This window comes from Denticeps clupeoides, chromosome 8, assembly GCF_900700375.1.
Source record: "Denticeps clupeoides chromosome 8, fDenClu1.1, whole genome shotgun sequence".
NCBI classification, from domain to species: Eukaryota; Metazoa; Chordata; class Actinopteri; order Clupeiformes; family Denticipitidae; genus Denticeps; species Denticeps clupeoides.
This window is the reverse complement of record NC_041714.1, coordinates 22,503,196-22,516,370: the sequence shown is the minus strand read 5'-3', so window position 1 is coordinate 22,516,370 and position 13,175 is coordinate 22,503,196. Positions and strand designations below refer to the sequence as shown.

Here is a 13,175-nt window from a genome sequence, read left to right as displayed (position 1 = left end):
GACGGTGGTGAAGACCTGGAGGAACCGGCTGCCCATCGTATCTGACGACCTGTCGCACTGGAGCAGCATCTTCATGTGGCGTCAGCACCACTACCAAGGTACTCCTCGTCCTCGTCTCCAGTGTCACCTTTTCAGACACCTGCTTCCACCTCGACTCTGTTGTCATAGAAAACCGCCTTCGTTTGACCTCGGCTTCCGTTTGACCTCCGTACTTCTGGCGTTGCCGATGAGGACAGTACATGCGGTCCCCGTGCTGCTGTCATTACGAGTTCTGATGGAAGATCTCGCGTCCAGCAGAACATTTTCAGGATGAATAAAACCACGTTTTCTTAACAGTATTGAATTCCGCTGTTCTGTATTTTATAAAAAAACCCCGACCTTTACACGACCCCGTCCGTATTTAACATGCTCATTGACCAAAGCTCGCCATTTTCTTCTCAATTTAAGTGCACCAGGAAACAAAATCAATACATTGACTTAAATTTCAATAGAATTTTCTTGTGGAGAACGGCATTATTTCTGCTTTCATCCGACTACGTGTTTTTTATTTCCTGTTGACCGTATGACATGTAACCTGTTACTGGAGGGTTCTACTTTCACACCGTTCATGTGTGCAGCCATCGTTACGACTTACGAGACCAACACGCAGCACGACCCCAACACCAACAACGCCATGCTGGGCGTGCACGCGTCCGCTTCAGCCATTATTCAGTACGGGAAGATTGCCCGCAAGCAGGGCCTAGTCAATGTGGCCCTGGACATCCTGAGCCGAATCCACACCATCCCCACCGTGCCCATCGTCGACTGCTTCCAGAAGATCCGGCAGCAGGTCAAGTGCTACCTCCAGCTGGCTGGAGTCATGGGGAAGAACGAGTGCATGCAGGTAAAAGCCATAATTCAGCAGAATGTGATGTCACTTCCTGCAGGAGCTCTTTAAGTGAAGGGGAATTTCACGCCTGGACTATGTTTCTGGAAGTCTGCGTGATGAGGGCATTCAGTTTATTTCTCACCTTGTTCAGGGTCTGGAGGTGATCGAATCCACCAACCTGAAGTATTTCACCAAGGAGATGACTGCTGAGTTCTACGCCCTGAAGGGAATGTTCCTCGCCCAGATCAATAAGTACGCGGGGACTCCGCCCACTCTCTCTCTCTCTCTGCCTCTCTCTCTCCTCCTTCCTGTCTCTCTGTGCGCCGGCCAGAAGCCCTTAAGCACTTCCTGTCTGTAATGAGAGCCGGTGGCTCTTGGCAAGTGTGTTGCGGAGAAGGTGTCAGTGGGAAGATGCCGGATAAATCTGGTCTCCTGAACAGCACAATTCAGCGTTTTTCTCTGTTTGGGACGCCTGGCTCGGCTTAATCTCCTCCTCCTCTTCTTCTTCTTCTTCTTCTTCTTTCTTTACTCTAACGCCGATATTCTGTAGTTTCGCCAGCCTGCACCTGTCAAGGTGGCTGCAAAGTCAAAGAAAAATTCTTTTTTTTTTTTTTTTTTTTTCTGCTCAAATGTACTGATTTGATGTAGAATAATGATAAAAAACGGAAAGAATGACTTAAACGACCTTGCCGAGCGGTCGAGCAGGTTCAGGACGGAGGGAGAATGTTTTCATTGATCCGGCCTCGTCCTAATCGGATCTGCTCATTACCTGCGCTTCCGCAGGTCGGAGGAGGCCAACAAGGCGTTCTCCGCCGCGGTGCAGATGCACGACGTGCTGGTGAAGGCGTGGGCGATGTGGGGCGACTACCTGGAGAACATCTTCGTGAAAGACCGGCAGCTGCAGCTGGGCGTGTCTGCCATCACCTGCTACCTGCACGCCTGCCGCCACCAGAACGAGAGCAAGTCCCGCAAATACCTGGCCAAGGTGAGCCGTGTGCAAATAGACGAATTGATTCATTGATCGATTGGATTGTCGAGAATCTCTCAGCTCCCGGCTCTTCAGCTGGAAGAACTTGTGAGCTCGGGATCCCAGATGACCATCAGATTAAGCGCTGATGAGATGTGATTGCCTGAGACTCCCTATACCATTAGAGTCACTCAGCCTACCCATAATGCCCCTCTCTCTCCCGGAATGGGATCTCTCCCCCTGAGGTTAAGAGATTAATTCTCTCCCTGTCAGTCCAATCTTTCCAGCTCTGCCCGGAGCTCAGTGCCCAACACACACACACACACACACACACCACCGGATCAATAAAACTCGCCCTCATCTGCTGCCCTCTGACAGAACGAGCGCTCTCATTACCACAGACCGGCTCGGTCGGCAGCGCCGCGCATTTCCTGTTCCAGAGGATGTTGCGATGCTGCATCATCACGGACGCCCACGTACCACGAGCCGCGCAGAGCGGGGGGCAAGGGTCACCAGGTGGATGAACTCGGCCGTGTCATGGGGGGGGTTCCAGATTTCCCGGAACCAGTTCACTCCCTCCATCTGTACGTGTGTGTGTGTGTGTGTGTGTGTGTTCGGAGGTGATGAATGAGAATAGATGAGCCGCTTTATAACTGATTAGCCACAAGCTGTGTGTCCTGCCGGCTGATTGAGAAAGTCAAGTGGCTAATATCTCCTTCAGCGGCTCTCGAGGCGCCGCCCCGCCCCGCCCGCCCCGACTTCTATTCCCAGGCTCGCGTGTGACAGTGTGCGGTTGGGCTGGGAGTCTACGCCGCGTGGTGCGGTACGAATGCGTAACTCTGTCCGTCTCCCAGGTGCTGTGGCTGCTGAGTTTCGACGATAAGAACGCCCTCGCCGATGCCGTGGATAAGTACTGCATCGGGGTCCCGCCCATCCAATGGCTGGCCTGGATCCCGCAGCTGCTCACCTGCCTGGTGGGATCTGAGGGGAAGCCCCTCCTCAACCTCATCAGTCAGGTGCTTATTTATGTGCTTTTAAACTTTTTATTAAATCAATTTGCAACAAACACTTACCAAGCAAGGCAAATAATAATTTATTTTCATTTTGTGAGAAGATTGAACATTAATACGAGTTCCACCAGCCTGTCTATGGTCCTGCAGTGGCTAGAAAGGGTGATAGGTGTAAAGAGAGCTTTTATCTTGACATGTTTGCTTTGCATGATGGGAGTTTTATTTCTGCCCTGTTTCCACTTCTGCGGAGAGATGGAGGTTAACAGGCAGGAAAGAGGGCCGGATAGGGAAGTGGGATGAAAGGGTGAGAGGAGAAGGACTCTTATCTCGAAGCTCACTCGACTCTCCTGTAGGGCTGGATGCGTAGCTCCGCCTCCTCCCTCTCAGCGTTTGATGATGCCACCAGAGTGGTCTCGTGGGGTTGCCTGGTGATTCACCGTGCATCACCTCTCTGATCTGTGAGACGCCTGCGGCTCGGTGCTTCAGTTACCGTGACCTGCTGAAACACTCATGGAACATGAATCGGGAAAAAAAAAAAAAAAAGTCTTAAATTGGCTTAATCATTAAAAATGATTAGTAATCCTTAAAGGTCTTAAAAATACTGCCGACCCAATAAATCAAATGAAAGTCTTTAATCTGTCCGTAATTCCAGGTTTACTAAGGGCTTCACGTGCCTGGTAATGACCTCTCCTTTTTTGGTGCCCCCCCCCACTTAACTATAATGATGATCAGTGTTATGAAATATAAGGCCGTATGTATCTGAGTCCCGGTGCGTACAAGCGTGGTAAAAACATCAGGTTCACAATATTTCTGTTTGTTTATTTATTTATTTATTTATTTAGTTAGTTAGTTAGTTATTTCTATCGGCTTCGGGAAAAAAAACTGAACTTTTATTAGTCCATTTTGCCAACGGCCCCATGTCACCCATATCAAAAACTGCCAGAAATGATTCACAAATAACAAACCAAAAATATTGCAGTCGCCCCCGAGTGGCTTGAGACTTTTAAAAGACTAAAAAATAGCTCCCTCAGAGTGTCCGCCTAGGAAAACTCTGGCCCTTGGACAAATGCAGTTGATGACCCCGATGTGAGGTTTTACATTTGATCAACGTGGCCTTAAAAAGGTCTTAAAAAGTCTTAAACCTGCAGAACCAGCAAGGCTACACACACACGAACGCTACATATTTTCTTGTACCGTAGAATCCCCCTCTCACAACACCAGACACAATAAGAAATACAATAAGAGACATGCGGACCCGTCCTCCTGCTTCTGTTGTGGAAGAACAGACAGCACGTCTACCGTCCTCTAACCCCGTAAACCCGTGTGTGTTCAGGTGGGCCGTGTTTACCCGCAGGCCGTGTACTTCCCCATCCGCACGCTCTACCTGACCCTGAAGATCGAGCAGAGGGAGCGCTACAAGAGCGGTGAGTCCCGGTTACCACAGGGGTGTCCATTCTTCGTGTCCAATAATCCATGCAGTTTATTTCATAATGACGTTATGGGTGTAGGGTGCTAGTAGTCCAGGGGTAACACACTCGCCTGTGGACCAGAAGACCCAGGTTCGAACCCCACTTACTACCATCGTGTCCCTGAGCAGGACACTTAACCCTGAGTGTCTCCAGGGGGGGACTGTCCCTGTAAATACTGATTTGTAAGGCGCTCTGGATAAGGGTAAATGGAAATGACGTTGATTATTGATCTCCGTGCTGGCGGTATAAAAGTGCTGGTAGTAACTGTGGCGGCCTGGTCCTCCACACGGACGTCCCAAATAAACGTCCTCTGATTGCCGTTTCGCTCATCGAGATTTCCACGTCCAGTCTGTGCTCACCTGACGCCACAAACGTCAATCAGTACGTAATGTAGGAAAATCGATGGGATGCGTGGAACTCTCGAATCGACGCGCCCGACCCAACTCGTCCCCTTTCCCCTCTCAGACTCCGGTCAGCAGCAGCCCAGCTCGGTCGGATCCCAGACCCACTCGGCGTCGGACCCCGGCCCCATCCGAGCAACGGCGCCCATGTGGCGCTGCAGCCGCATCATGCACATGCAGCGGGAGCTGCACCCCACCCTGCTGTCCTCGCTGGAGGGCATCGTCGACCAGATGGTGTGGTTCAGGGAGAACTGGCACGAAGAGGTTGGCACACGTACACACACACGTACACACACACACACACACACACACACACACACACGATGGCTTCATCTCGTTTCTGTCTTTGTCACACAGGCCGATATTAACTGTCCCAGTCCGATTCATCTGGGAAAAGCGTTTATTTCTCAAACACGCACAGACTCTCTGTAAAACCGTGGCTGCCATTTTCAGCCCGGATTCGCTCACTGTTGCCATAGCAGCCACGGTGGGAATTTGGACATCGTAACCGGCTCTTTCTGTTCAACTAGCAGCAGAGGGCAGGTTCATTGTGTGCGACCTTTGACCCTGGCCTCTCTGTACAGGTGTTGCGGCAGCTGCAGCAGGGCCTGGCGAAGTGCCACTCGGTGGCGTTCGAGAAGAGCGGCGCGGTGTCCGACGCCAAGATCACGCCGCACACGCTGAACTTCGTGAAGAAGTTGGTCAGCACGTTCGGCGTGGGCCTGGAGAACGTCTCCAACGTCTCCACCATGTTCTCCAGCGCCGCCTCCGAGTCGCTGGCGCGCCGGGCCCAGGCCACGGCGCAGGACCCCGTCTTCCAGAAGATGAAGGGACAGTTCACCACAGGTAAACACACAGAGGGACCCCCACTAATACCCGGTAGACACGAGCACGTTTATTTCACGTTGTTCAAATGTTCGGAAGTAATGCAGCGCAACCTCCCTGCTGTAGTCGTCGCAATTTCACTTTTACTCTTGTCTTTGCGTCCAGCTGTCGTTTTATTCTCTGTTATTTTATTTAGTCTCTATTTTCATTTTAGTCTAGTCAAGCTTCCGACGACTAAAAGTCTGAGCGCTTTAGTCAGAATTGCCCATGGATATTTAAGTCTAGTTTTAGTCAACGGAAACTGATGACATTTTTTGTCGTTTGCACCGGTCTAGTCAACGTGTGTGTGTGTGTGTGTGTGTGTTCAACTGAGAACATCTACCACTTCTCCCCTTAAACACGTGCTGCCCCATTTCACAGTAACCAAATTGCGTGCTTTTTTACCTCTGATTATGCGGTAAATATTATTTTAACTCCGTGCCCTCTTCAGCGTCTTCTAACTCTGATTAACAGACTGGTGTCTCTGGTATTGAGCCAGTCTAATGAAGCTGTGTGTGTGTGTGTGTGTGTGTACGCTCTCCAGACCTCCCCTTTTTTTTTTTGCCAGAACCCAGATTAACGTGTAGAGTCATCTGGAACCTGAACTGATTTAATTTAATCCCTTTCCCTGCTCTCTTCCCCGCTGAATTGCAACATGGCGTTTTTCCTGGTGAGCAGATAACATCTCTTCCTCTCCCTCCCTCCCTCCCTCTCCAGACTTTGACTTCAGTGTTCCTGGCTCCATGAAGCTCCATAATCTCATCTCCAAGTTGAAAAAGTGGATTAAGATCTTGGAGGCGAAGACCAAGCAGCTGCCCAAGTTCTTCCTGATCGAGGAGAAGTGCCGCTTCCTGAGCAACTTCTCCGCCCAGACAGCCGAGGTGGAGATTCCAGGGGAGTTCCTGATGCCCAAACCCACACATTACTACATCAAGATCGCCAGGTAACACAAGTTCAGAACGGTCATGTGACCACATGCAGACAGTTGGGTCCTGAGCCGGTCCTCTTGCTCCCTGTCCGTCCCAGGTTCATGCCGAGAGTGGAGATCGTTCAGAAGCACAACACCGCGGCTCGCCGCCTCTACATCCGCGGCCACAACGGAAAGATCTACCCGTACCTGGTGATGAACGACGCCTGCCTGACGGAGTCGCGGCGCGAGGAGCGGGTCCTGCAGCTGCTCCGCCTCCTCAACCCCTGTCTGGAGAAGAGGAAGGAGACCACCAAGAGACACCTGTTCTTCACAGGTGACAATCCAACAGTTCGTTTTTATAATTCAGCAGAACCGTCACGACCTGTTTCGCCTGCTTTATCATTTAAGTGTGTAAATCGAAAACAGAAGGTTCGAAACCTGAGGTCCCGTCGATGAAGGTCCCGTCCCCGGGCGTCTGTCATGGTGCCCACTGCTCACCAAGGGTGACGGTTAAATACAGAGGACACGTTTCACTGTGTCATTGCGTGCTGTGCTGCAGTTTTTCACAATGATGACAATCACGTCACTTTAATCTTGTGCTTCAAACGCTAGAATTGTAATCGAATCCTGACAAATCTGTCAGATCAACATCGCAGAGAGATGCAGCCGCTGCCACCATGTTAGGACGGAGACGTTGACTCTGGGTTGGTGTGTGTAGAGGTGTCTGCTTTGTCTCTGATTGTGTGTGTGTGTGTGTGTGTCCTGATGGACGGACTGTAACACTAAACGCTCCGCTTGCGCTCGTTCGAGAGGGGACTGAAATTGGGGTGAAAATGAGAAGGTTTCTGCCGGAGACGTCCCCGCAGACGTCTGTCCCCGCGGAGACGCGCCGGGCAGATGAAATCTAAATTGCGTTCCTGCGGTCGACTGCTGCGACTGTTCTGTGCCGTAGGTCAAGGCCGGCCAGTTGATTGGCTGGTTTACGTTAGCCGCCTCCCCCCCGTTGGTTGCTCGCCTGTCATTGGTCCATTTTAACACCATGTTTCTTTTCTTTTTTTTAAATTTTTTCTTTATTTATATAATTAATTTTTTTTAATTTTTTTTATTTTTTTTTTGAGTGTCCTGAAGTTCACAAACAAAATCTGCTGGTGAAACGATGATTGTCTGTCCTGGGTTCAGATAAAAACGAGACAAAAAAGAGCAGATGTGGACCTTCACACCTCCTCCTCACACTCCCTGTTTAACTGTGTCCAGTTCCGCGGGTGGTGGCCGTGTCTCCCCACATGCGCCTGGTGGAGGACAACCCGTCCTCCCTGTCCCTGGTGGAGATCTACAAGCAGCGCTGCGCCAAGAAGGGCATCGAGCACGACAACCCCATCTCGCGCTACTACGACCGCCTGGCCACGGTGCAGGCGAGGGGAACCCAGGCCAGCCACCAGGTCCGCCCTCCGCTTCTGCCGCCGAATACAGGGCTCGCCGGACTGGACCGTCATTTCTGTCCCGTGTGTGTGTGTGTGTGTGCAGGTGCTGAGGGACATTCTGAAGGAGGTGCAGGGCAACATGGTTCCCCGCAGCATGTTGAAGGAGTGGGCGCTGCACACGTTCCCCAGCGCCACGCACTACTGGATCTTCCGCAAGATGTTCACCATCCAGCTGTCGCTGATCGGCCTGGCCGAGTTCATGCTGCACCTCAACCGCCTCAATCCTGAGATGCTGCAGATCGCACAGGTGTGTGTGTGTGTGTGTGTGTCGGCTCCCCAGACAATCTCCACATCTCGCCGTCTCTCACCTATTATCTTTCCGTCTGTCTCTGTCTTTGGAGGACATTTTTGTGTGGAACAGAGTACTTGGTTTTCAGAATCATCATTTTTACAAGTCAAAAAGCCAGGTAGTTAAAATTATATTAAAATGAGGCGTTAAAAAAAATCAACCATAAAAAGGAGACGTTCTCCAGCTCAGTGGTCCTCGGTGGTGTTGACTTTTTACAGATTCGTAAAAGACCCTCAGCATTGTGCCTAACAAGTTGTCCAAATGTGGTTTAATAACGGTGATTCTCAAACTGAACATGCAACTACATAAAATTACAGCCACCAAAAATGTCAATTCAGCATGTGATGGCCGTGCCTGCATCCTCGGCACGAACTGTTGGAAATCTGGCTGTAAGTCGTAATTTTTACACCTCGCACTGCACCTGGTATACTCCGAGCCTCCAGTACTGCTCGCCTGGTCCCTCCATCTCTGAAGGTAAAAGGAAGACGCTCATCTAGACTCTTCTCCGTCTCGTCCCCTCGGTGGTGGAATGAACTTCCAGCTCAGTCACTGAGCACCTTCACACGGCAGCTCAAGACCTTCCTCTTTAGAGAAGATTTAGATGAACTTGTGTACAGAATCTACAACAGAGTGAATTAAAATAGATGTATTCATAGTTGGGGTCCTAGTGAACCGGAATTGATCTCTTCATCGATGGTAACTTGAAAGCACGTTGTAAGTCGCTCTGGATCAGGGCGTCTGCCAAATGGTGTAAATGTAATTTTGCCTCTTGACTCGGTGGTTTATTGACCGCTCTTGTAACACGTGATCGTGTGCGAGGTGTGGAGTGGATGAGACAGGGAGGGTCAAGCAGTGACAGAAGTGCTGAGATCAAACCTGCAAGTTCCAATCAAAATCTAATACCGTTTATATGGAGCAGCCCCAGATGACCGTTAAATACAGGGGACACATCTCACTCTGACACTGTCACCATGTGCTGCCGTGAAAAGTAAAGTGTAAAGTGAAGTGATTGTCACACGTGATACACAGCACACGGTGCACACAGTGAAATTTGTCCTCTGCATTTAACCCATCACCCTGAGTGAGCAGTGGGCAGCCATGACAGGCGCCCGGGGAGCAGTGTGTGTGGGGATGGTGCTTTGCTCAGTGGCACCTCAGCAGATCGGGATTTGAACCGGCAACCTTCTGATTACGGGGCCACTTCCTTAACCGCTAGGCCACCACTGCTGTGTTTCACAATGACGATCACTTCACTTTCACTTTTCTTTTTCATAAATGACTTGCATTGTCGTGTATTCAAGATTCAAAATCGGTTTGTCACAGTATACTGTGTATTGAAATAATGTTTCACACAGACCCCCCCATAGTGCAATAATAAAAGAAAAATATATACTAACTAAAACTTAAATAAAAACTAAACTAACGAAAATTTGCGCTTAAATAAAAACTATACTAACTAAAACTAGCAGTTACATACTGTACAGGATAACTGGACAACATCGTGTAAGTGGATAAGTTGCATATTTCAAACAGGACACACAAGACAAATGTGCAAAATGTGTAGAAATGTGCAAATAGAGTTGATGTGTTAGGATCAGGTGTATTAGGCTGGAAGTGTATTGTTGAGTTGATCAGTTTTTTGGTGATGCTGTGGAACCGTCTGCCAGGCGGTAGGAGGGAGAACAGGGCGTGTGAGGGGTGGTGGTTCTGGTGGAGGTGGAACCCCGATGATGCGCTCCGCTGTCTTCACCATCCGCTGCCGTTGTCGCGTACACGTACAGACCGTGGGTGAGGGTGCGCAGTCCTGGCCTGCAGCCGACGCCCGATGGTTTGGTGGCTCTCCAGCTGTCAGAGCACATTAAATTAAAGGGCCCGTCGCCGACAACTTCATCTACGGCATTGTGGGTAGTGGGCGCTGGAGCTGAGGCGCTTTATTAAAATGATTGTGTCCAACAGGCGCCCCGTCCTCTGATCTTAATCTGCCATTGCTGACAGGCAGCAGAGTGGGCAGCTAAGCAGCCGTATTAAAGCCCCTCTGCCTGTTCCACTCTGCAGATCTCATTAGACAGAGATTAGAGACGCGCACACACACATACACACACACACGAGCACAAGCACGAGCACACACACACACACACACACACAAGCACACACGAGCACACACGAGCACATACACACACACACACGAGCACATACACACACACACACGAGCACATACACACACACACGAGCACACACACACACACACACACACACACACGAGCACGCACGCACACACACGCACACACCACACGCACACACACACCACACGCACACACCACACGCACACACACACACACACACACACCACACGCACACACACACGAGCACATACACACACACACACACACACGAGCCTGCACACACACGAGCACGCACGCACATACATACACACACACACACACACACACACACACACACACACACACACACATACACACATACATACATACATACATACATACACACACGAGCGCACAAAACACACACGAGCGCACAAAACACACACGAGCGCACAAAACACACGAGCACACACACAAAAACACGAGCACGCACACACACGAGCACACATACTACTCACTCATGCACTGTCATACAAACACGCGCACACATACACACTTCTCACTCATGCACTATCGCACGCGCACACACACACATACACACTTCTCACTCATGCACTGTCATACAAACACACACATTTCTCACTCCTCACTCATGCGCTGTCGCACGCATACACAAGCCAACGCACTTCCACACACAGACGCTGTGTTTTTAGTTGGCCGCTGTCATCACCGTGTGACCTTGACGGGCCTGATCAGCGGGACCGGAGACGGTTACTGTAAACCCCTCAGACGTTATCAGCAGCGCCGCGCACGCTCTCACTGGAAACTGAATTACCGCGCGCTCGCGTGTCGTAAAGCTGTCAGCCGGTTCACCTTCAAACCCTCGCCTGACCTCGCCTGACCTCACCTGACCTCGCCTGACCTCGCCTGACCTCTCGCTTTCTGCACAGGACACCGGAAAACTCAACGTCTCCTACTTCCGCTTCGACATCAACGACGCCACGGGCGACCTGGACGCCAACCGGCCCGTCCCCTTCCGCCTGACGCCCAACATCTCGGAGTTCCTCACCGCCATCGGGGTTTCGGGGCCCCTGACCGCCTCCATGATCGCGGTGGCGCGCTGCTTCGCCCAGCCCAACTTTAAGGTGGGTGATCGTAGAAACACACGCACACTTGGGAGTTGAAAGTTCACTCGGCCGCGATTGGACGCTCCCGCCCCCGAGCTGTTTATTCCGAGGGGGCGTGTTCCGAGACGAGGTTCATTCCCACAAGCAGGGAGCGAGCGGGGACATCAGGGGACAGCGGAGGGGCGCGTCCGTCCTCCCGCAGTCCGTAATAACAGAGCAGCGCCGCGCCTCAGAATAACTCTGGAACTCTCCCCACCGGGACGTCCACGTCACGTCATCAGGGGGAACCAAGAGTTCTTATAGTATCATATCTGCCCGGTTTATTAAAAACCAGTAACATGTCTCCTCATTATTAGACTTTTAAATCGCTGTTAAATCAGGACATTTTGACGGTTCCGTCCTCCCCTCCGTCCCCAGGTGGACGGTATTCTGAAGGCGGTGCTCCGCGACGAGATCATCGCCTGGCACAAGAAGACGCAGGAGGACACGTCCCTTCCGCTGTCGCCCGCCGGCCAGCCGGAGAACATGGACAGCCAGCAGCTGGTGTCCCTGGTGCAGAAGGCCGTGACGGCCATCATGACCCGCCTCCACAACCTGGCGCAGTTCGAGGGCGGCGAGAGCAAGGTCAACACGCTGGTCGCCGCCGCCAACAGCCTGGACAACCTGTGCCGCATGGACCCGGCCTGGCACCCCTGGCTGTGAGGACGCGGTCAATATTTATTAGCGCCCCCTAGTTTAGATCATGTTACTGGGGTTTATTCTTTTTTTGGTGTTGGAGTGAAACGGGATTTATCTCCACTCGTCCTGCCATGTTGTAACGGTGCGGAAGTCCTGCCGGATGGACGCTTCTTACGTCCCTCGTGTAAATACGCCTTTTTGTTTTTAATAAAATGCTCTTTTTAAAAAGTGAAATGGGTTTGATTCTGATAAAGTCCTCGAGTGTTTTTAGCGGCGTGTTTGATGTTGCTGTGTGTGTGTGTGTGTGTGTGTGTGTGTGTGTGTGTGTGTGTGTATAGTGTGTGTGTGTGTGTGTGTGTGTGTGTGTGTGATTGATGTTGGCCTTGAGGAATCGCCGAGGTGACAGGCAGACGCACGGAGGATGAAACTCCAGAAGAATGATGAAGAACCAACGAAGGGAAAATGAAAGGAAAAAAAAAAGTTCTTTAATGATCTCGTCTGTCGGTACCTGGAACAAACGGAATGAAATTTGGAGTCTGGAGAGTTTGGAGGGACGTCCCCGAGGGCTGTGATTTGGACGTTCTGCGCTCTGTACTGTTGATCATATCTGCCCGTTTCTTCACACGACACTCTCATTGCTCTGATCCGAAGGTCTGGAGAGGTTCGCTGCCATGAGGAACATCTAAATGTGATGACCAGAATGACGGTGGCTGGTGACAGGAAGTAAAATCCTGTAGCGCCGTACCGTGGACGTCCTCAAAGTTCTGTGGATGCAGAATGAAACGTCTCTACATTAAAGAAAGTCCAGCTGGCACGACTCAACTTTCAGACAAATTCACCTGGATGACTGAGGACCTTCACAGACGTGCGCTGTGGAAGCGCAACTTTTTATTTTTTATATATAAAAGGTCGAGAACGTGGAACGTTCCGTCAGAAAGTCATCTGCTTATTTGAATGGGTGGAGTGGCATGTTGTTGATGGAAGTGGCAGAGATATGGAGCTCATGCCT

The 13,175-nt window shown here is 50.9% G+C and overlaps 1 protein-coding gene across 4 annotated transcripts in view; it reads left to right on the top strand.

The window, feature by feature from the left end:
• trrap (transformation/transcription domain-associated protein) overlaps positions 1–12,400 on the top strand; it is a 46,456-nt gene extending 34,056 nt beyond the window's left edge. For 3 of the 4 annotated variants that reach the window (XM_028988649.1, XM_028988645.1, XM_028988647.1), the window contains 14 exons: positions 1–98; positions 618–883; positions 1,020–1,120; positions 1,652–1,853; positions 2,690–2,851; positions 4,179–4,269; positions 4,780–4,979; positions 5,300–5,561; positions 6,297–6,522; positions 6,606–6,823; positions 7,744–7,928; positions 8,014–8,217; positions 11,312–11,506; positions 11,906–12,190. The exon at positions 1–98 is cut by the window's left edge and continues 98 nt beyond it. In XM_028988649.1, the coding sequence (XP_028844482.1) occupies positions 1–98; positions 618–883; positions 1,020–1,120; positions 1,652–1,853; positions 2,690–2,851; positions 4,179–4,269; positions 4,780–4,979; positions 5,300–5,561; positions 6,297–6,522; positions 6,606–6,823; positions 7,744–7,928; positions 8,014–8,217; positions 11,312–11,506; positions 11,906–12,190 (2,695 nt within the window). Of the gene's footprint in view, positions 99–617; positions 884–1,019; positions 1,121–1,651; positions 1,854–2,689; positions 2,852–4,178; positions 4,270–4,779; positions 4,980–5,299; positions 5,562–6,296; positions 6,523–6,605; positions 6,824–7,743; positions 7,929–8,013; positions 8,218–11,311; positions 11,507–11,905 lie in introns of all 4 variants that reach the window. The other variant, XM_028988648.1, reaches the window with a different exon arrangement.
• Positions 12,401–13,175: the final 775 nt, after the last annotated feature.